This window comes from Otolemur garnettii, unplaced genomic scaffold (assembly GCF_000181295.1).
Source record: "Otolemur garnettii isolate 467f Iridium unplaced genomic scaffold, OtoGar3 scaffold00037, whole genome shotgun sequence".
Lineage (NCBI taxonomy): Eukaryota > Metazoa > Chordata > Mammalia > Primates > Galagidae > Otolemur > Otolemur garnettii.
The window spans coordinates 7,397,478-7,420,432 of NW_003852432.1; the positions used below are offsets into that span (position 1 = coordinate 7,397,478).

General features: G+C 37.3%; 1 protein-coding gene across 1 annotated transcript in view; it reads right to left on the bottom strand.

The window, feature by feature from the left end:
• The window catches only part of CPED1 (cadherin like and PC-esterase domain containing 1), a 276,366-nt gene that overhangs the window by 162,143 nt on the left and 91,268 nt on the right, over window positions 1-22,955 (bottom strand). Inside the window, exons 5-6 of the mRNA XM_023513225.1 lie at window positions 11,357-11,489; window positions 9,541-9,709 (exon numbers count right to left, since the gene is read on the bottom strand). Of these exons, the coding sequence (XP_023368993.1) occupies window positions 9,541-9,709; window positions 11,357-11,489 (302 nt within the window). The remainder of the gene's footprint in view (window positions 1-9,540; window positions 9,710-11,356; window positions 11,490-22,955) is intronic.

A 22,955-nucleotide genomic window follows, 5' to 3' on the forward strand; every position in this document is an offset into this window, starting at 1 on the left:
AAAGCTTTGCTGACAGCATTTTTTGGCATTTTTTCCCCTCTCTGTTGGACAGCTCAGACTATTAGTGCAATAGCAAAAAAGACCACATGGGGGCAATACAGTATTGTTTTGCTCCATCTCCTCGCCACAAAGGTTTCCTCAGTGACAAAAGATTGCTGTTTCTTCTAAATTTGAAACCACATTTTAATATATGGGAGGGAAAAGGCTATATTTAATTTTAAACCTAAAATGAATAAATCACAAAAGACAGATGCAAGTCAGATTTTTTTCCTGAATGGAGCAAAAAATCTGTCTGCTTTCAGCAAACAAATCAGTTTTACCTAGTTGGCACAGTTGAGGATACACGTATTTAAGAATGTGTCACAGCTTTTGAGACAGATCTCAAGAAATAAAGAAAATTGCTAATAAAATTTTTTTTAAATGACAAACATGAAATAAGCTTCAAATGTACTGGAAGCAAATTGTTTTGTTTCTAAACCCCAAGTAAAATGTAAATATCATCTGTCTTTTTCACTGAGTACATATTTATTAATATAAATGTTTAATTAAATTTTTGAGACACCTGCTGTCTGTGGCCTGTGGACCTCGCAGAAGGTCTTCACAGAGACGTTGTTTTCGCTGTTGTTACTTTGCATTCACATACCACTGTGTAAAGAAGTTATTTTTCTTATTAATTATACTTTTCAGCAAATTGATGAGTGAAATCTCGACCCCAAGTAATTTAGGAATTTTTCCCCTTGTATCTGCTGAATGCAAAGGACTGTGTTAGGCACTAGAGATGTACTCCCAATTTAAATGAGGGATAAATATGCTCTCTTTTTTCAAGGATTTCAAACATATTTATGCAAATAAATTTTTATTCTTCGCTTTTGTTCTCTTGGATTCTTGCTGACTCTAATTTTTTTTCCTCCCAATAGATTTTATTGTCATCAGAAGATATTTAATAACCACAGTGACTTAGTTGAGCTCTGTTGTTCTATTCTAGAGATCAATATTTATACGATCAAATTCAGTAATTTTCTTTCTGTACAGAAAGGGACAAATTTAGGAAGATTTCAGAGAGTTTTACTTCGTGGGTCCCTTACCCAAAGATTTATATTAACAATAGTTTTCTGCATGGAGGATAGTGAAGAGGTTTTAGTTATTCTACCTTTGAACATCTTTCTGGCTTTGTTAGCTCATCTATTGACATAATAATGAGAAAATAAAAAAATTAAGACAATGTTTTCCTCTGTGGATGCATAAAGCGCTTTGAAACATTGCTTACTTAGTCCTGTTTTCCACACTCTTTTTTTTTTTTTTTTTTTTTTAGCTTTTGGCTGAGGCTGGGTTCGAACCCACCACCTCCTGTATATGGAGCCGGCACCCTACTCCTTTGAGCCACAGGCGCTGCCCTATTCCCACATTCATTTTTTATTCTAAACATTTGTTTATTTTATAAACTTGTGATCAGTGAGGTAGGTTCAGAGTGACACTGCTGTGCTGGGAAATGGCAGAAAGAGGAAAGGCCCACACAAATTAATTTTTAAGACCTTCTGTGAGGTCTGCAGGCCATAGAGAAAAACACCTGCTCCTACCGAGTCACTGCTGAGGCCCTTCCGCACACCTGCACGTACATCCGCTAGAGGGCGCCGGGAGAGGCGAGCTTTGAGCAGGACAGGTGAAGGAGAGGAGCTCAGCGAAAGGGAAATACTCGTCCTGCCAACCAAAGTCCCGCTGAGGAATAATCCCTCTTTTCCATCCTTCACCCATCCTGAGGGAATTCCCTTCCCTACCTTCATTTCACACTGAAATCCCTAAATATGAGCTCACCTCCATTTTTCTGGCTACATAAATAACACTTGTTCACTGATTTTCTAGTAGAAAAATAACAATCAGCAAATATATTCATTAGGGTCAGATTTTACCTTTCGTTTGTCACTTTTATACATCGTACATGTGTGTGAACATACACGAGACACACTGTAGCGCCTGCTCGGTTGCCTCCGTCCTTACATTGACCTGATTTTCATAGACCGTACTAGTGCCACGTGTAACTATTCGCACGGTAGGCCTAGTTCCTGACGTTGACCACCTCTGTGTGTTGACCAGTTTGTTACAGTCTCTTGAGTGGTAAGACAGTCTCTTGGGGGGTTAACTTACAGAAGTTCTCCTATATATAAAGCAAATATATCAATTAATTGTATTTACAAGTATCCATGAGTTCATTACATTATTTCAGAAGAGATTATGTTTGAATTAACAAAGTGTGATGTAAATTCATCGTACTACCTTCTGTTGTAGAATATACTCTCAAACCACGTTTTCCCAAAATGACAGTTTTTAAAAAATGTTATTAAAAAGGTACTTTTAATTAAAAGGAGGATGGTAGGCATTCATTGATAAACACTGTTGAATGTCCACCATGCTCCAGCCACTCTGTGGGGCTCTGGAAACACAGACACATTGCTTGCCTTTCTGAAGCTTGGAGTTAGGTGCTTACATGATCATTTTTTCCCAAATGAATATGACCACTTAGTCATGAATAATTTTCTCCATTCAGTGTAATAATCCAATTTTAGCCTTAAGAATTAAAAAATGTACAAAATAACCTCACACATTTTTTTATGGAACAAAGTTGATAAAGAATGAGTGAATTTTTTTTTAAAAAAAGATGAAGTTGTCATCAACAGCATTAACAAAAAATAATAAAATTATTTTAAACGGATGTACTTTAAAATCACCTGCAGTTACAAAATAGTTATTCTTTTTCTAGAGCAATTATTTGAAGTAATATCTAACACCCATGTGGGCTGATTGGATAAGTGTTATTTTGTAGTTTTTACACTAAGTTAGCTTTGGTCACAAGTTTAATGACACTCTGGTTACCTATAATTCCTAGTTATGTAAAATTATACTTTAAAACGAACATGCTGGTGCAATTTTTAAATTTAATCTGAGCAAAAGTAGGTTAAGTAATACATCAACTCTTTTTACAAACTCTCAGCAGCCGACTTTTATTCACATTCTTTCTCCAGCTGACATAAATCTCCCAGCCCTACTGAAGGGCCAGATGCTCAGCAAAAAAGTCTTTTACAAGGTCTGCTTCCCAGCAGCCTGCAGTTTTAGACATAAGTGAAGATCAGGAGAAGAACACTTCCTAAGGTTGAAAAACCACCTTGTCACTTTATACTTACTACATTTTTTACCCCAGGAATATAGGAGCTATCTCACCTGACATTGTCAAAGGTACTGTATCAATCCTGACAACACATGCGGTAACTTCACCGGTGCAATAGTGTCATGTTTCCAAAATGAGTAAGAGACACATGCAGCTTTTAAAGAGAGACTTGTAAACACCAACATTTCCCTCTTTTCCGGGGTTTCCATTCCCCTCTGCCACATTTGCGGATTGCACTGATTTGAAAGGGAACTGCAGGCCCTGGAGGGGGAGGGTTGTCGGTTCCCCAAAGCCAATGCAGTAGGACTGGAAGTGGTGAGCTGGAGCCTGGGCAGGAGCTTGACTCAGAGACTGAATTGAGAAAAGGCTGCCGTGTCCCAGGCTTTCTCCTTTCCTATCAGAGTGGCCCTGTCCAAACATTCAGATTATAACATCTTTCTATGCCCTTTACCAGAAAGCAAATGATCACCTATATGTCATTTATATATCATTGCAAAATAGAGTGGCTGGCTTAGAGCACTGAAGGATAAGGTAGATTCAGGCAATTTCTTCATACAGTTAAATTTTTTAAAATGACCTTTGATTCAATTCAATCCTAGAGATATTTATCAAGAACCAATTATAGGCAAGGAATCGTCTTCATGTAACTTTATATCTGATGTCAAGTACTTACTATCAACAAACATACTATCTTCCAATACGGGGTGAATGATCAAACAGTGAATTAATTTATGTCTTGACTAGACATAGTGAGGCTTTTGATAAGATTTCCTGCCAGAAGTCACCAATCCCGTCAGCAATATATTTTCATTAAAACAGTGAATGGTCACAGCTATGGTCACAGGTATAAAAAAAATCTCCAGACATCGTAAAAAAAGTTCCAGATATTAGAGTTTCTTCTCTATTGCATAACTTCTTATTTCATTGTTGATAACGGGTGAAGGGATAACTAATGTTTTACTCTAACAATCAAATTTAAATTTATGAAATTTCTCGTAGTTTATCCACATGACCTATATATAAACACAGACATAAATACATATGACCAAAAGTTATAGTGAGAACGGTCGTGGAAATGTTCTACTCTTGAATTCATAGATATAACTAAAGTGTTTTGTAATTAAATTGAGACCTTCCTGGGAAGACTTCTTAAATAAAATATTGCTTAAAATGGACTTTTGATTTCATCAAGAAAATGATATTGCCTTAACAATAGCAAATATGGTTGTTTTAAAATCAGACCCAAGGGTACGTAAGCAAATGTTGCACTTGCCGTGAATTTCCCTCCCCTTTGTCATCTCCTCCTCATTTTTAAGTTTGTACAACCTTTGGGAAATCTAATGATTCAATTTTAAAATATGTATTTTCATTCCACAGGAGACTTTTATTTAAAAATGTAGCTTATAAAGCTTATATCTTCCATTATTTCTCAAATTCTCATTTCTTGGTACTTTTCCACTCTGTCCAGAGCTTTAACTGATAAAGTATCTCAGTGGCAGACACACTGGGGAATAAATGAGCTCTAATTATACCTGTCATTGCTTTCACACCTCCGTTAGTGGCCAGAATATTCTATAAATGCACCCTGACCAACCACGTTAGTGGGTCTGCCTCTCTGCAAGGTGCACGAATCACAGCAGATTTAACTAGGTAAGTTAGCTTTCGATTTCAGGACTCAGTTCTCACGTAACACACACACAAATTATGTCATTTGGAACTTAAGAACAGTGTTTAATAATAAGTTGGCATAACACAGTTAGAATTTAAAGTGGATTTGGGTCTTGTCCTCCACATTAGGAGAAATTTCTGTATATTTTTTCACATCTAAAAATACCAGGAGGAAGTAGTAGTTTGGAGCATGGTTACCTGTTTTAACAGGTGAATTATAATGTATTTGTTTTCAATGAAGTATTAAGTAGTTCACTTGAAGGGTAAATAGTATCCCCTTGTTTTCTGAAATGTATCCGAGTCTTCAAGGGTAACTTTAACCTAATAAAGATAATCACTGTCTTACACACTAACCCAGGAAGCGGGGCTACCGCCCCCTAAGGCAGATAACAGTTTTGTCCAGAATAATCAGGAGAGATCTTGAAAAGATAAATCCCAAGGTGAGGATGCCAATGGCAAACACTGCCTGCTTTCCCCGCTACAACTGCAGCGTGTCTGCCCTGCAGACATGACAAAAAACATGAAGAAGAAACAAAACAGGGAATAAAGCTTGAAAATCTAAAGAAAACCAAATTGCAGAGAGCTTTCTTGTTTCATGATTTATCTTCAGGAAATGCATAAATAAAAGCCATCATAAAAAGCATGTCATTTCTATCTGGGAAGAGAAAGTAGCACTTAAATAAACACAAAAGGAAAAACACTTTAAAAAACTTACTCAGAATACCTAAGAGCTTCAGTTTCCTGTTAAGAGGGGGAAGCAGCACAGGTGAAATGAGATTGAAGCATGGATTTGATAACAGAAGAATAAATAAGAAAAACCTGTGCGACAGGGAGTCTGAAAGCCTTTTTTGACCAGCCTAACCAGGGCTGCCCATGGCCAGGGAAGACGGGTTTGGGGAGGGGGTGTTTGAGAGGACAGGCGGAAGGGAAATCTTTTAGTTCTCCTCTTAAACATCCCCTGGGTTCCCCCAGGACAATCATTGCCTATTTTTTTCCTTGTCAAGGGTGTTAAGCCCATGTCTGGGATTTAGTTGCTGAATGTCTTGGGGATAATCTCCTGCTCTGGTGAGGAGTGGATGAGAAGGTGGGGTCACCTGTCAGAGCTGGCCTTCCCTCCTCCATCCTGTGGTCTTTCAAAGTCTAGGTCTGATGGACTACAGGCTATCCCCAAGGTCACCCATAAAGTTGCCATACATAGGGAAAATGGGAAATTGTAGCTGAATGTACCTTTATTTATAAAATATTCATTACAAAATTTTACAAAGAGCTGGCCAACACATAGAGAATATTTGGTAAAATTTTGTAATGAATTTTTTGTAAATAAAGGCACATTCAGCTACAATTTCCCGTTTTCTTTATGTATAGTGAGTTTATGGGCAATTTTTGGGATACCCTGTACAAGAGATGAATATGTTCTCAGCCTTTTCTTTTCTAAAAGTTTAGGAGGTGAAATTCAGACCAGGGAAGTTACTTGGTAGCATAGAGAATTGGCCAGAAGGGGTGTCACAGGGCCCCCATCTCAGTCTCTCCTCTCTCCTGGGATTCACCTGTAAGGACTGGCTTTCTCCAAATGCTATTCAGGCTGGAATAGATAATATCTGCAGAAGGATTTAAGCTCCAAAGAAAAATGTCAATGGATACATGAAAGGTACAGCTACTTCAAAGAATGACAACAAACTCAATTCTATATATATCATATGGCTATAAATTCCTGATACACAGGAATTTATAATAAGTGTGATTAATATACCCAAGGAAATAATGGAAGATTGTAGTAGAATGAAATATGATAAAGAAGTCATTCAAAAAACAGTAAGTAGAGTAAGAAATTAATAGATGTAAATAAAAATGTATATAGTTTATAAGAGGGAACAGCATTCCAATTATACATATTATACATATAGCATTAAATAAATAACTGAAATACAGAAACCCACAAATGAGTTAGACAGTTAGAATGATACAGTAGGATCAGAAGGATACAGAAGGATTTCATGTTTTGGAATCTCTGCCTCAGAAAACAGAAATGCTTCCAGAAAGCAGATGGACAGAGAGAGACAGCAAATATATAGTAAAACATACAAGAAAATCCAAATAGTATCAAGGATCAAAATCTGAACAACAGAAGAAAGAAAAAAAAAGTGAGCAAACAAAGATATTTCAAGAAATAAGGAAAACAAATTCCCCAGAAAGAAAGATTAAAACCTTCAAGTCTAAATGGAAACAAATCCATTGGAATGGAATAAAAAAAAAAAGAAACAAACAAACAAATCCAGGAGATATGGAAAAGTTTGGGGAAGTGAGAGTAATAAATTCCTGGATAAAATGTTGTGGGTTTGTTTTTATTTTTTTTAAAGACTCCCCCTCCAAAAAAGAGGGGAGAAGTGATGATTTCAACACAACTAAAAACCTACATTGTGTTAATGAGATTTGGGGAAATAATGCAAAGACCAAAGGATGTGTGAGAGGGCAGGTGGAAGAGCACCTAGAGATAAAATCAGTAGGAGAAAATATACATGAGTGTACGTTTTAAATTAATGGTGATCACTGTACATTACACTGTATTAAAGAATACACAGCTTTTAGAGTTATAGAAGAATATTTGAGCTTTACAGTGAAAACTGGGAAAAGATAGTTTACAATAAAAGAGAGGAATGCATACTAAATAAAAAATAAAATGACAGAAATAATCCTCACAATTTGCTTTCTTCTTAAACTAAGACGTCTATCCTCCCCTGCCTTCAGAAACTTACTGGCTCTCCTGGCTCTCAGGCCTCTGGACTCAGACTAAATTACAGCAGCAGCTTCCCTGGGTCTCCAGCTGCAGACAGCATGAAAAGGAACTTTTCAGCCTTCACAACTGAGTATGTCAGTTCCTACGGTCCATCTCCTTATATAGCCCACATCTCCTGTTGGTTCTGTTTCTCTGCAGTGCCCTAACTAATTTGATATTCTAAAATGTTTATGAGGAAATAGATGTCTACCACATACTTAACTTAATCTTGAAAATGAGAAGTAAAGAAGAGGAACCTTCCCTGTGGAGTATTAAGATAAACTTATTCTACTAAGATATCAACGAGTGGGCTCCCTGAAACAGAACTCAACAGCAGCTTCATGTACACAGGAAAACGTACACACAAAATAATGATAATATCGGATTCATGGGACATGATGAGAATTGGTTGACCATTTATTTAGGGGAAAAAAGGACCAAAGGTGCACTCTTGTTGGATTAAGTAACTTTATAGGAAAAATCAAAAGGTAATGGAAAAGCATGTTTTTGTGATCTAGATATAAAAAAATTTCTGAAACTAAATCTCAAAGCACACGGAAGAAAAATTAATTTGATTAATCAGTTGAAGGTTTTTGATCAATGAAGGATATTGTGAATAAAGTCGACCGATGGTGCTATTTGCAAGAGTAAAGTATTAATTTCACCTATTAGGCTGACCCAATTAGGAAGCAGCCAAAGGCCCAATGATGGCCCAGTTATGGGAGTACAGAAACTCCAATAACGGGACCAGCGGATGCAGGCATTTTGGAAGTGAAGCTGACCTTATTTAATTCCATCAAATAAAACCATATGCTGTCACCAGAAATTCCCCTGCTGGCTATTTATTCTCTGAAAAGTCTTACACAGATTCATAGGGGATCATATATAAATATTCTAATATTTGAAGGATTGCTTGGTTAAGCATTGGAACTACCAGCACAGAGGCGCGGCTAGGTAAGCTATAACAAACTACACACCATGGAATCTCGTAAGTCAATAAAAAATAACACAGATGACGTACAAATAGCAACATGGACAGTTCCTTCCTGAAACTACGTAGTGCTGCGTATAAGAATGTTAGGAAGAGAGCATCTCTAACACAATACAAAGAGATGTGGTTTTAGTTGATAATATTTAAATGGACTATTTGAAAACTTTTCACTATTGAAAAGAATATGTTCTAGAATTCAAAATGCAATGTATGTAAGACAAATTCTGAAAAAAAAATCAAGTTTGGTCCCTTTTGCGTCTCTAGACGCCGTGGGAAGCAATTGTACATTCTTTCCATTTTTTCCTATTTCCTCTCATCTGTACTTTGAACAGTTATTTCTGTAAAATCAAAATTCTTTCAAATGTATCAAATATATTGTCACTAGGCATCATTTTCAACTGAGTTAACCTCAGCGACCTTTTATAACTAAACTTTTGGGGTTATGATTAAGTTCTCTCCTGGAAACTGCCTCATTACCTTTTACCTGGCGGCTTGCTAGATTAGGAACACTTGAGAGCTTTATTTTCCACTCAGCGAATACTCCATACTGACTGGGGTAATGAAGTAGGCATCATGTTTTCTAAGGTTAAAGTGAAACGCATAGGGTAAAATTACATCATTTTCGTTTGCTTCCTGGATAAGTGGAAAGTAAATAAAATAAATAGTCTGACCACGAGCTAGCTCTGTAATAGGTCAAAGAATTGAACTACAATGATGAATTGAGGGGAAAAAATGTAGCCTTTGTGATCCCCAGTCATATACGCAGCTTCCATCTCCTTTTTGAACCAGCACCTATTAAATGAAAATTTCTGCTTGCAGCAATAAAAAGACGCAATGTTTGTTCATTGAGATTTGAAAACCACAAAAGGTCAGAGAACGGCAACCTAACTCACTTTACTTATATTCAGCGTGCTTTCTGTGAAATAACAGTTTCAACGGAGTCTTTACCTTGACAGTGAAACGTTTTTTCTTTGGTAGGTTCCAAACCGTGCCAGTCGAATGAATAAATGCACGCAAAGGGGTTAGGGATGTCACCAGCACATACGCTTTAAGAATCACAGATAGATCTTCAGCTCCAAAGATGGTTTCATGTAGAGCTAGGACTGTTGTTTGATTCCTGTAAAAGAAAATAACATAGTTAATGCTCCATAATTTAGCATTGAGTATGCCATTTATAAATTACCTTAAAGCTTGTAACGCCCCACTATCCTTTGCTGGACCCCAGCCTTCACCGCGTGTGTTTCCTTAAACAATTTCAGCTGCTTTTTATAATAGAGATCACCACCAGGGGGTGTGCAGGTGCAGAGAGAGGGGATGAAATTGGTAACAGTTTAGTCTGGCAGATGTAAGAAAAACATTTTTAAAAAGAAAAAAGTAGAATGATAGAATAAGACTTAAAGTTTTTTAAAAAATTTAATTAGTTGCATTACCCACGACCCATGGTCCCATTGCAGTTATATCAAAAATTATAGAATTGCAGTTTGTAAACAGCAAAATAGTTTCTCAAACTGTTTTTTTGCTCCCATCTACCTTTGCTGTATCTCTTCCTCTCCACAAAAACATATTAAGGCTTTTAATAGAGGACAGGTCACCAAAAATATGCCAAAATACTTTCCCAACTAGATCAATCTTTGCTAATGTCCCTCGTCACAGATAATTAAGAGTCAACTCAGGGATGAAGTATTAAGAAAACATTTTAGGCTCGGCACCTGTGGCTCAAGGGGCTAAGGTGCCAGCCATATACACCTAAGGTGGCGGGTTCAAATCCAACCCGGGCCCACCAAACAACAATAATGGCTGCAACCAAAAAATAGCCGGGCGTTGTGGCGGGCACCTATGGTCTCAGCTACTTGGGAGGCTGAGACAGGAGACTCGTTTGAGCCCAGGAGTTGGAGGTTGCTGTGAGCAGTGAAGCCATAGCACTCTACCCAGGGGGACAGCTTGAGGCTCTGTCTCACAAAAAAAAAAAAAAAAAATTTTAGTATACCAAGGAAAATTAATACTAGTAATGTTTTGGGATGAAACAAAAATGTTTTCATCTGAAATGATACTAAAATGTACAGCTATTTGCTTTTTGTGCCATGTTTTTGTATGCTAAATATTTAAGTTTGATCCATGAATGACTGGACAATTTTACTTTTTGAAGTTTAGGGAAGCACAAGCTTAGCATGATTCTTCAATAAATACTATTGACTGCTTAAATACTACTTAATAATTAGACAATTATAGGCGACACACTCATTTGTGTCTTGGATAAGATAATTAAAAATCTCTTAATTTTTCATTATAATTTATATTCTACAATCCTTCCCATAGAAGGAACCTGGACAAACTCATACACAGCAGGTGCTTTCTTAGATCCTAGGAGCCATAAAAAAATAACTTAATAGCTAGGAAAAAAAAATGCATTCAACTCATAGGTGAAGGCAATGCCATTTGAGTATAAAATGGAAGTTAAAATTTTATAGTTTCACATTGTCAAGATTTTAAATTCAATTTCCATTAATGTAACTGACTAGATTAAGAGTCCAATTTACCCAAATGTTTATTCTATAGAAGGTGAGGTTTGAATTAATCTAGAAGAAAGTCAATGATGGCTTTCTTTATTAAGAAGGGATAGAGAAAACTTCATGGAATGGAACCTAATAATTCAAACACATAACAACACCCCTGCTCCTCTGCCCTGATCTGTTCTGTGCTTTTCTCTTATTAGCTGTCTCCTAAAATGCATGTTGGTTATAACCATTCAAAATTATGAGCTTACAGCTGTTCACGTCTCCGGTTCCCTGGTTTCCAGACATGTGGCTTCACTGTTTTTAAAAGGTGACTTGAAGTACTCGGCTGTAACTGTATTCCCTGTTTCAGACAGACAGAGGGACTCACGGGAAGTTGCAATTCTGAAAAGATTCAAAGAGCAGAAAATAGTTATTCTTATTGTTTCTTTTGGGAATTGCTCCCAAAACTAGAGCATGCTGTGTTAAAGGGTCCATGGGAAATATGCAATGATTTTTCTTCCCATTCTGAATCAAAATCGGGTCCATTAAATGAACGTGTGTTTACAGAGGGCTCTGCCTTTCTTGCACGTTCTCTTACCGCAGGGTAAGAAAATAATTGTAATAACTGATTTCAAATTTTCTTGCTCAGAAGGGAAGGTAGATGTAGTGTCTCTAGCTGTCCTACCCTAACCTGATCTACCCCACACACAGTAAGGGATGCACTCTCAGTGAGGAAGGGTGGCTGCGGGAGTGGACTTTTGTTTGGGATGAGAATCTTACATAGAAAACCTGAGTTGATTTCCTGATAATACAATACTCACACGCTAAAGTTTGTCATGCTTTACACTCTTGGGAATCTCAACAATAGTGTCTTAATATTATCTTAGATAATATTATCTATTATCTCTCAACAATGTTAATTATTAGGCAGCGCCTATGGCTCAAAGGAGTAGGGCGCCAGCCCCATATGCCAGAGGTGGTGGGTTCAAACCCAGCCCTGGCCAAAAACTGCAAAAACTGCAAAAAAAAAAAAAAAAAAGAAAGAAAGAAAGAAAAAGAAAGAAAGAAAGAAGAAAAAAGGTTAATTATTGAGTTTCTTAAGTGTGTAAAGAATAATGACTTACTTAAGAGCCTCCTATTGATACTCCTATTGATATATTTAAAACACTAAAGTATTGCTTGTACATAGTTAAAAAAATCAAATTTTACAGAAAGCTATCAAATGAAAAGAAAAAGCATCCTTTAATCTACCCCCATCTAGGACCTCTACCCACCCCAAACCAATGCTTACATATCAACTTTTGAAATCTGGCTAAAACAGCGGGTCAAATGCATATGCTTCTTAAATATGAAAGTCGACATAATTGATATAAATATCAATGTCTGTATGTAAACCTATATATGTAAGTATTCGTATTTCTTAAATTATCCAAGAAGACATTATAATAGTCTATGTCTGGCTTATTTACCTCCAGATCCATCCTGGAGTCCTTTCGATATCAGCATGTTCAGAATTACTCCATACAAACTTTGTAAATGGCTTAGGGCCTTACATTAAATAAATATACATTTGACTTACCATTCCCTATTGTTACATATTTAGATTAGTTTTGTAATGTTTTTCTTTTGCTATTTCAAAAATACTGCAACGACGCTCTTATACAAGTATTTTGGTGAACTTGTACAAGCTTATCCAGGGGCACGTTCTGACCAGTTTACGTAATGGTCAGGTCAAGGTACATACACTGTAAATTTGTTAAATGTTGCCAAATTGCCTTCTGAAAAGGTTGACCTAATTTTCCAATAGTGTCTGAGAGTTGTTGTTTTCTTACTCCCAGGTCACAGTGCTTTGTTTTTTAATTATATAATTTATCTAGATCTCAAAATGCAACAGAGCTTTTACTTTATTTGCCCGCCCTGGTGCACACTTCATCGGTACTAACACAGGCTAATTTAAAACACTTCACACTCTTAAGTAAAAGTCAGCAGAAGTCAAGCTGTTCAATGTATTCCCATATCTCATTATTTAGCACAGTATGATCCTGCTGCAAAAAATGATAACTTATGTGTCAGGCTTCTCTATTAATAAAGTTCTAATACATTATAATAAAGGAAATAGTCAAACGGATTTGTTTCTAGAGGCAACAAATGAAAAACCATTAAGTTAATTTTCTTTCTTGGGAATCACAATTTTTAAAAAGTTGAACACGAAATAGGCAACTACTTTGAATGGCACGTGAACTTTATGGACACCCTGAATAATATTTTAAATTTGCAGTAAGAAAAATAAGTGTTCTTAATTAAAATTTCCCTCAACTAGACCTACGTTTTAGAATTTATTACTAGGAAAAAAATTTGTTTCTCCAGAAGAGCTGATTTGTAGTCTTTTTTTTTTCTGCATAATATAAGAACAGCATAATTTACTCTGGTTTCTCTTCTACCTTGCTGCCAAAAAGCACAGCATCGAATTGAGGCCAAGCACAGCTGACATTGAAGAAGGCAGACCTATTAATTGTTTTGCCAGGATAGTATCTCAACCGTTTTAAGAAAGTAGTCAAAAAGCATGTCAACAGAATAAACAATTATGTCAGTTTTCCCTGTACTAGTTCAAGTGGAGGAAGCTTTTACATGAAATTGAGTCCAATAAAGGAATTGACAAGAATATGTCAGATTTTCATTTCAATCCTTGAAACTGTGGTTGAACAATGGAAATGAAAATTGATTGAAGGAATTCTCCTCTTATTGAAACATTCATCTATATCTATATCTATATCAATAAATTCTAGACTTCCCATTATATTACTCAAGCTTAGAAGTTACTATTTATGCTTTAAAAAAATTTTTTTAAAGTCTATTATTAGCTATTCTTTGACATCTAAAATCATTTTCATTTCATTTGATTATAGACCCATTAATAACTTAAAAAGCTGCAACTGCATTTTATAGGACTTATATAAATTATTATCATAACTTTTATGGGTCCTAGGTTATTATTTAACAGAGTCAAAGGCTTGTCTGTAGAAACCGTATCTTTCCTCCAGCATATCCATCAAAGGCTCCATCCACAGGCTGATGCACATGTTTTTAATCCTATTCTCTTTCTCTTAACCCACCCACACACTCAAAAAGAGAAATCTCCTACAAATAGTACTAAAATTGGTCTCTGTTTTTGGAAGGAATTGGGAAAGGTGTTCTTATGACAAGATAATCTTCCAAATAGCCTAATTCATTAAGAGGTACTTGTTAAAAATTTTAGAAAGTAATCACACATGAAGGGCCTAGCATGAATCTTTAAGGCTTTCCTTCTTCTCCACAGCATGAGGACTGAATGGATAATAGAGTGAGACGTGGAATACATGGCAAATAGTGCTGTAGTTGATTTATCGACTACTCCTAGCTTATTTTAGAGTGCTGAAGCCTGTAACCTCGCTGATCAGCTAGAGTAATAGAGAACAATTTGTTAGGGAGGCATGCAGACTGTTTTTCTCCTGCCTTTTATCAATAGTATCTGGTTGGCTCAGTATGTTTCTTGGGGTGCAGCTTTGTAAAAAGGATGATTAAACTAAAATTAGGAGACCTGGGCTTTCATTTTGGTTCTTCCCAATCAACAATTAATGGGCTTGTGACATCATTGTCAAGGAGCCTTTTAGAATCCAGAAAGTGATTCCCATAAGCCTTCTGAAGTTTCCACATCACGGAGCACTATACACTATGCTGGCATCAAACAAGTACTCAGTAAATGCTTGTTCTAGAAATGAGCTATTTTAGTGAGAGTGCAGGAGGAAGGTTAAGCCAGCCTGTGATTAGAGAACAAAATGATATTCTGATGAATTTAAAAGATTTTTTGATTACTTCTCCTTTCCCTTATATGTGACACATAATTATATATACAACAGTCAAAGACCAAACACCTGAAAACACCTGAACTAGCAAAATGAGTGGCCAACTTTTATATTGTATTTGATTTAATGTTTTGTCCCATAGCTCATAATTAATAGGAAAGTAATAGTAAACATATAATTATACACATACTACATATTGCACAAATGCTTTAATACTGTCTTGCATGTTCGTACCAAAAAACTAAATTTAGCCAATATTTTCTTATTTTTAAATTTCTAGTGAAGATAAAGGCACTTACTTAATAACTAACAATTAGTTTTTGAGAAGTACAAAATTTTTATGGGTATATTAATTTTTCCTCTTATTTGAGAACATTTACAAATTTTAGCACATAGACTGCAGATATAAAAGGTGTGCACATAACCTCAGATTAATATTTATACCACATATAAATCAATAGACGCACAAACTCAAATTGTAGCCAGGACATAACTCTGTAAGTCAGGGGTCTGGCAGAAAGTGAATGATGGCAACTGAATGACTGTTAAAGAAGGTACTGTTGACAAGTGCATATGAAGGTTTTCAGGGCTGACAAAACGGTAGGGCTTACTACCCCTACCCCAGGAAGGAGAAGTTTTCAGAACCAGGCAAAAGGCATGGCGGTAGGAAAAGGCACCCAGAGGAGCTATGGCTACAGGTGGAGGAATACAGCCACTTCTAAACCAGGGTCCGACAAGGAGGGCCCAAGTAATACAGATCACAAACTTCTCTCCTCTTGCTGGGATCCAGGGGACAAGAAAGCCCTGTCGATGCAGGCTATGGAAGCTCCCTGTAGGCGTCTGGAGTGAATCTAAATGGTCAAGCAGAGCTCACACAGCACAGACAATACACAGGGCTTGGATAATACAAATTTTGGCCCCAATCTCGCCCTTTCTAGTCACATGTCCTAGAGAAAGAAGCTACAAACAAAATTAATATGTGTGTGTGTGTATATATATATATAAATACAGAAAAAGAGACCAAAATACATAGTATTAGCTTCAATCTCAGAAAGAACATTTGTATGTGGGAGCAGTGAATGACTTAGGTTGAACCACATAAAACTGCCTTTTGTTAGATTAAAAAATGAGTATCAAATAGCAGCAGTTTCATAATGTTCAACCTACCTAATATTTCTTTCATTATGCCATGATGGCTATTGAAGGGGAACAAGAGTGGCTAAACTCACTACTGTGAAGAAGGTTCCAGGGGCTACCACGACTGTGAGCAGAGATGACAAAAGGGTGACCCTGAAACCACTCAGTGGAGATTTGGCACGTGCTTTGGAAACAGTAGAAGCAAAGCCCAAGTTCTGTCAGTTCCTAGAAGAGAACAAATCCCTCCATCACTGAATCTCTTTCCTCCTTGGTATAATAATGAAAATGCACAGTAGGTGCTAAACAAATAATTGCTGAAGAATAGATAGTGTCTAGGATTTGCAGTCCTAATTTTCTGTGATCCCAGGTGCAAAGCTATAATTTTTAATGTATGGTATATACATCTGTGTGACCTAATGGAGAAGATAAATGACAAGGGTCCAATGACCAGAGTTGAAATGCAGTCCCTCTGTGAATTGAGTGCTCCACAGATTGACTGGTTGCGATTTTATTTGTGTGAGGCCCAATAAGCCTTGTGGAGAGAGGCTGTAGCTGAGCCATCTTTAAGCACCCACCCTCTAAAAGCATATTTGGGAGGCCAGGCATGGTGACTCACGCCTCTAATCCCAGCACTCTGGGAGGCCCAGGCAGGTGGATTGCCAAGCTCAGGAATTCCAGATCAACTTGAGGAAGAGTGAGACCTCTCGAAAAAATAGCTGGTGTCATGACCAGCATCTGCAGTCCCAACTACTTGGGAGGCTTACGCAAGAAAATTGCTTGAGCCCAGGAGTTTGAGGTTGCTGTGAACTATGATGCCACGCACTCTACCAGGGGCAAGAAAGTGAGATTCTATCTCAAAAATAAGTAAATAAATAAAAGCATATTCGGGGAACATCAAGCACCTTCCCTTTCTTAAGCAGCATATGAAAATGGTGAGAAAGCAGATCCAGAGGTAGAGTCAAGGTCACAAGATTTATCACTCAGGGGCAGTTAGAGAGGAGGGGTTATTTTGAGGGCATCAAAGAGTGCTCTCAGTTCACCAGACTGCAAGTTCTATGAGGGCAAAGATTCTCTGTTTTCTTTTTATCTCCCCTTCATTGAAGGTCTAGTGCCACACGCAGGACCGCACTTAATACAGAATCTCAAATAAAGCTATACTTAATAAGTGAGCTCCAATTTCTTCTTACCCAAATAACCAAAGATATGCACAGAAATGAAAAGAATAACAAACTAAATTCCAAGCAGCTGTGCTGGAGTTGTCCAGGGTACCTACTGTTCAGACCTAGGAAATGCACATAAGGTGGGTGGGGACTGGTTTCCTCTCCCACTAGGAGGCGGTGTTTGTTAGATCAGCGTGATACACTTCGGGCATATTAGAACCTGCAACCACAGCACCGAGGCAGCCCCAGAAAGGTATTGAAACCTACAGGTGAACTAACCAAGGCCAGGAAGTCAGCAAAGCCCCCAGAACCCACGGTGCATGCAGGAAACCACAGGAGAAAAAGTCACCGGCACGTGGCCAAGAGGAAGGCTGCCCCCCACAGAGGATCCCTGAAAGGACAAGGTCTGGGGGCCTAGGTATCATTTACCAAACAGACCTGAGTGAAACCAATGAAAACACACTTTCTAATTCGTCCCGCTCATTGTAAAAAGTTGTTAACCAATACTTTTTTCAAAAGCATTTGACAAATAATATTGTAAACTATATCTATTGTTAATACTAATTCCTGTCTATTAATGAATAACTAGAGATGACAAGGAGTCAATGCCTTTACCTTTCTAAGTTCAGCATTTTTATCTGTAAAATGAGAATAATAATAATTGTACAACAGTAATAATGACAAGAACTGACCTTATAGGGATGCTGACAGAATTAAATATGAAATTCTCTTAAAATGCTTTGCAAATCATTTGCATATATTAAATGTTCAAAAAGCATTAAATAGTCACTACTTGTAGTAGTTTAATATTTTTCTGTAACATAGAAGTCTTGTTTCTAACTTTGGAAACATCAGAATGTAGCAAAAATGTTATTCTTTTAGAGTTTATTTAACACTAAGAGGTTCCTACCTTAAAGGCATTCTTTATGCTGTTATTAAATATCTGGTATTTGACATTACTCCCTTAAAAACAAGACCAAATAAAACAAAGATTTTTTTTTTTTTTTTTTTGAGACAGAGCCTCAAGCTGTCCCCCTGGGTAGAGTGCTGTGGCATTACAGCTCACAGCAACCTCCAACTCCTGGGCTCAAGCGAGTCTCCTGCCTCCGCCTCCCAAGTAGCTGGGACCACAGGCGCCCGCCACAACGCCTGGCTATTTTTTTTTGGTTGCTGCCATCATTGTTGTTTGGCGGGTCCGGGCTGGGGATTTGAACCTGCCACCTTAGGTGTACGTGGCCGGCGCCTTAGCCGGTTGAGCTATAGGCGCCGAGCCTTAAAACAAAGATTTTTACCAAATGGCATCTAAAGTCATGCTCTGTTTTTTTTTTGGGGGGGGGGTTGTGTGTGATTTTCCTTAAGTTCAGCATTGCTGTATCGCAAGAAATCAGCTCATTTCCTATTCACCTATTTAACAGAATTCCGTGCTGGTTTCTATGGATGGAGTAAGTCTAGGACTGAGTGACTTACTGCAATATGTAACTCTGTGTCTTTGTATTTTGTTCAGAGGGAGACTTTGCAAACAACCAAATCAAATTAAAATAGAACTAGCTCTTAATCAACAAATATATGACACAGCCAAAACTCCATGAGTTATTTCAGACCTACACTGGAACTTACTTAATACAATTGGGGATCTGTACACTCTGAACACATCAATTTTTAAAAAAATGTTTACCTTTATTTTATGCAAAGAGCATTAGTCAGAGTATCTTTGTGTGAATGGAAACACCAAACACATACAGATATTATTACTACATAATTCTAGCCTTAAGCCAGGCAACTCATAATTTGACATAATATTTATTCTCTATGGTTTCAGAATGTTTTCATCTGTTGTTATAGTAGAAGGGTACATCAAACCACAAATACAAATAGCATGGTATTTTGATACAGTACTCTGGGTGAAAAATAACTTTAACTTGTTATAGGAAATGAGATGCACTCTGTGTTCCATTGGAAGTGGGGCTCACAATTTGATCCATAAAAATGACCAGATCAATGACATACCACATGCTTTAAAGGCATAGTAATTGTATAAATTTTCCACCAACTAACCAATCAATCAAATCCTACTGAGTGCTCAGTAAATGCAAGCCAAGAAAGCTCTCCTTTCTGTTCTTTTCCAGTGGAAGTATCAAAGTCATGCAATTCAACAAAAACAATTTTCTCCATGGACAGCTCCATATTTTGACCATGACAACATAAGACCTTTGAGTTCTGCACATTTTCCTTGGTAATAAAAGCTGAGTCTAGACTACTACTTCAATTTTCTTGCCCTATGATTTCACTGCAATGACCAAGCAGCATGGAAGATTGTTTTATTACTTTATGGCAGCTTAATTTTCTTCTGATGTTTTTCTGCATGAATTTTCCAGGAGAAAGGAAGTTAAAAAAACAAAAAGGGAAAAATGCTTGACTATTTCAGCAACATCAAAGATGAATAATTTGGTATAAATTAATGAACATAATTAATAACAATTTAAAACACAACCTCCAACAAATATTAATACATGGGGTGAAATAAATATGACAATAGAATGGCTGCCTAAGCCCACTATTGTGGAAGTAAGGTAATCACTTCATTAATATTAAACCTTCTTTTGGGAACATTTTCTGGAGTAAATTATAAAATATTATCAATGCAGTTTATGTCAGAATAATTAATGACTTACTAGAACTCTGTAACAGTGATTCCAATTTCTTTTAAGTATATTGAAGTCAATCCTAATTTAAATATAAGACACAAACACTAGGGGTCATTGCCCTATTTAAATGAAACCATGCATTAACATGGCTCTTCCTTAATAGCAATTTCACAGGTCAATTTTACCTTCATTTTTCACCTTGTATTTTTAAAAAATGTACACAATATTACTTCCTTCAATTTTCTCCTCTACTATATTACTTACAAATAAATGTATTATATATGTACCAAGTACATATTTAAAATATCAGAATTTTTGTCAATACTGACTTCTGGTGTAAGGTAAGAACCTAGAACATGCAGAGAGGCAAGAGCCAATTACCAAAATGAAATCTACTCAGGGTTGGAGCCACTAATACCAGAAATAGGTCAGGATTGTGGAAATACATTAGAAAAGACTTTTAGGGGTGGCGCTTGTGGCTCAGTGAGTAGGGAGCCAACCCATATACAGAGGGCGGCAGGTTCAAACCCAGCCAGGGCCAAACTGCAACAAAAAATAGCCGGGCATTGGGCACTGTGGCAGGTGCCTGTACTCCCAGCTACTTGGGAGGCTGAGGGGGGGAGAATCGCCTAAGCCCAGGAGTTGGAGGTTGGGTTGCTGTGAGCTATGACACCACAGCACTCTACCGAGGGTGATAAAGGGAAACTCTTGTCTCTAAAAAAAAAAAAAAAAAAGATAGAAAAGACTTCAGCAAACATATTACTGAACCATTTTGACCTCAAGTTCTTTCCCTCCAACTTCCCTGTAATAGGATTGGAGCCTATGGGAGCCACATGTTAGCTGAGCAAAGTTATACCCCTAGGGCCCACTCCTAGTAGGTGAGGACACTGCCACATGATTCAGGAGCCAGGCAGGACCCGGCCAGAGTTTCCAAAACACTGTCTCACCTTTCAACCTTAACTGGTTACATTAATCATTAGCCTTACGTATTCTATATCTTGTACATGAGCAAAAAATTAACCAATTAATTGAGCCGAAAGGGGAAGGCCTTCATACAGTACCTGAAGTGTTAAAAATTAGTTTTCAAAGATGTCAATTAGGTTATTAAATTTTAAATTTTTTTCCTTATTTTGGTTTATATTTTAACCTCTGAACTTAACCTTTTTCTTTTCTAGGTGCAATTTATGCCAGGACATTTGCATTCAAATGACTATTTCTTTAAGGATAGTCTCCAAATTTTCCACAGGCAACTCTCATCTTTTATAGTGTAAGATATGTATGTATGCTTTTAGCATATATAAAAAATACCTATTTATGAATTACTGTCTAAAGATTTAACCTATGCTTTAGACTGCAGGGGTCCTCAAACTTTTTAAACAGGGGGCCAGTTTACTGTCCCTCAGGCCATTGGAGGGCCGGACTGCGGGCCCCAGGATGAGTTGGCTGCTAAGCAGGACAGGCAGCAGTGGCAAAAACACCCGGCAGGCCAGATAAATGTCCTAGGTGGGCCGCATGTGGCCTGTGGGCCATAGTTTGAGGACACCTACCTGCTTTAGAGTATTGACATCAGCACATTGTCTGAATTAACACCACTTGTCTATACATGGCCCTGTACCCTAAGCCTGGACTTGAACTTCCCATTCCAAATTGTTACTAATACCTTAGAAGAGGTGGATGGAATACAAAGACATTTATATCTTCTATTTTCCACCAAATATAGTCCAACCTCTGCAAATTGACCATCAAGGGACTTTAACAACTGGTCGGCATACAGAGGTTGTCAACTTAAGGAACTAGGTCTACTGTACTGATTCATAGATGCAGTTCATGTCCTATCTATGAAAATCAGGTCACCTCAAAGACATAGTCAATGTAGGGAAGTGGTCAACTATGGAGGTTCTACTGTACACTAAATATCTTAGAGTAGATAATTTTGTTATATAAAAATAATTTTTGCACCCAATAATGTCCCAGTCATTTTCAATAAATTAGAGATATGTAGTCATTGCTTTAAAAATTTTGTGAACTCTGGCATCATTCAGGGTTTCCAAGTCATGAGATAATCACTTAAACTCTTTGTTATATTTTGGCTTGTAGACCAAGTCAACTGAAGCTGAATTTATAAGATTGGATTGTAAGTAGCAAAAAGAATTCAAGCTAATTTTAAATCAAAAGGGGAAATTACTGGAGTAACAGTTGAGAAAATGTCAAAGTACAAGTTTCCCCCTCGTCCTTGTCCCTAAGAAGAAGGAAGGATATATGTTTATTTGGGAATCAAGTATTTGTTATGTTGCTTGGAGTAATGGGAAAAAAGAAGTCAATTTGTTAATCTATAATAAATTGGTTCAGAGTTTGGCAGAAGTTATATCATGTGTTGAGGAAGGATAATTCTCCCTTTGCTGCCATTCTGTCTGAAACACATCCCTCAAAAATATTTTAAAATTTAAATTACTCTTCAGTAGTGGAATTAGAGCCATTGTTTTGGGAGGTGGCAGGCAATTTGTTTACTTATGGATTCACTTAATGCAACGCAATGCTCAGCTTTCTAAGCTGAGGTCATTTTTGCCTAGATCCCTTGTCTGACTCAGTCCGCTATGGCTCAGTCAGGTGGCATTGCCTGAACTGGCTGTTGGGGATAGCTAGTGAAGAGGGGGTCACTGGTAGCAGAGCAAAATTAAATTCAGAGAAAAAGTACATAACAGTTCTAGTAGAAGAGAGGCTGAAAAGAGTGTTCATTCAGTTTCATGGATCTAGAGTGAACAGTGGCAGAAGTTCATGGCCACCATTATCCACCAAATGATTTGCAATTCAGGTTTTCCACACTGTGCTTCAAAACTATTCACCTAGGTTCCAGTTTGCAGTTACTGCTGATCTATCTGAGACTGGTGCTCCTTGCTCAGCACTTTCTTCTTTCCCCTAATTCTGGCTTTCCTCTCCCAAAAATTTACAGTATTTATTAGTCCCAGGAACTTGAGTTGACATTAGGACACATATTCCTGACTGAAATATTCCACATCAACATAAGACTCAACGATTAGGGCTTCCTTCTCCCCTTCCCTTCCCTTCCCCTCCCCTCCCCTCCCC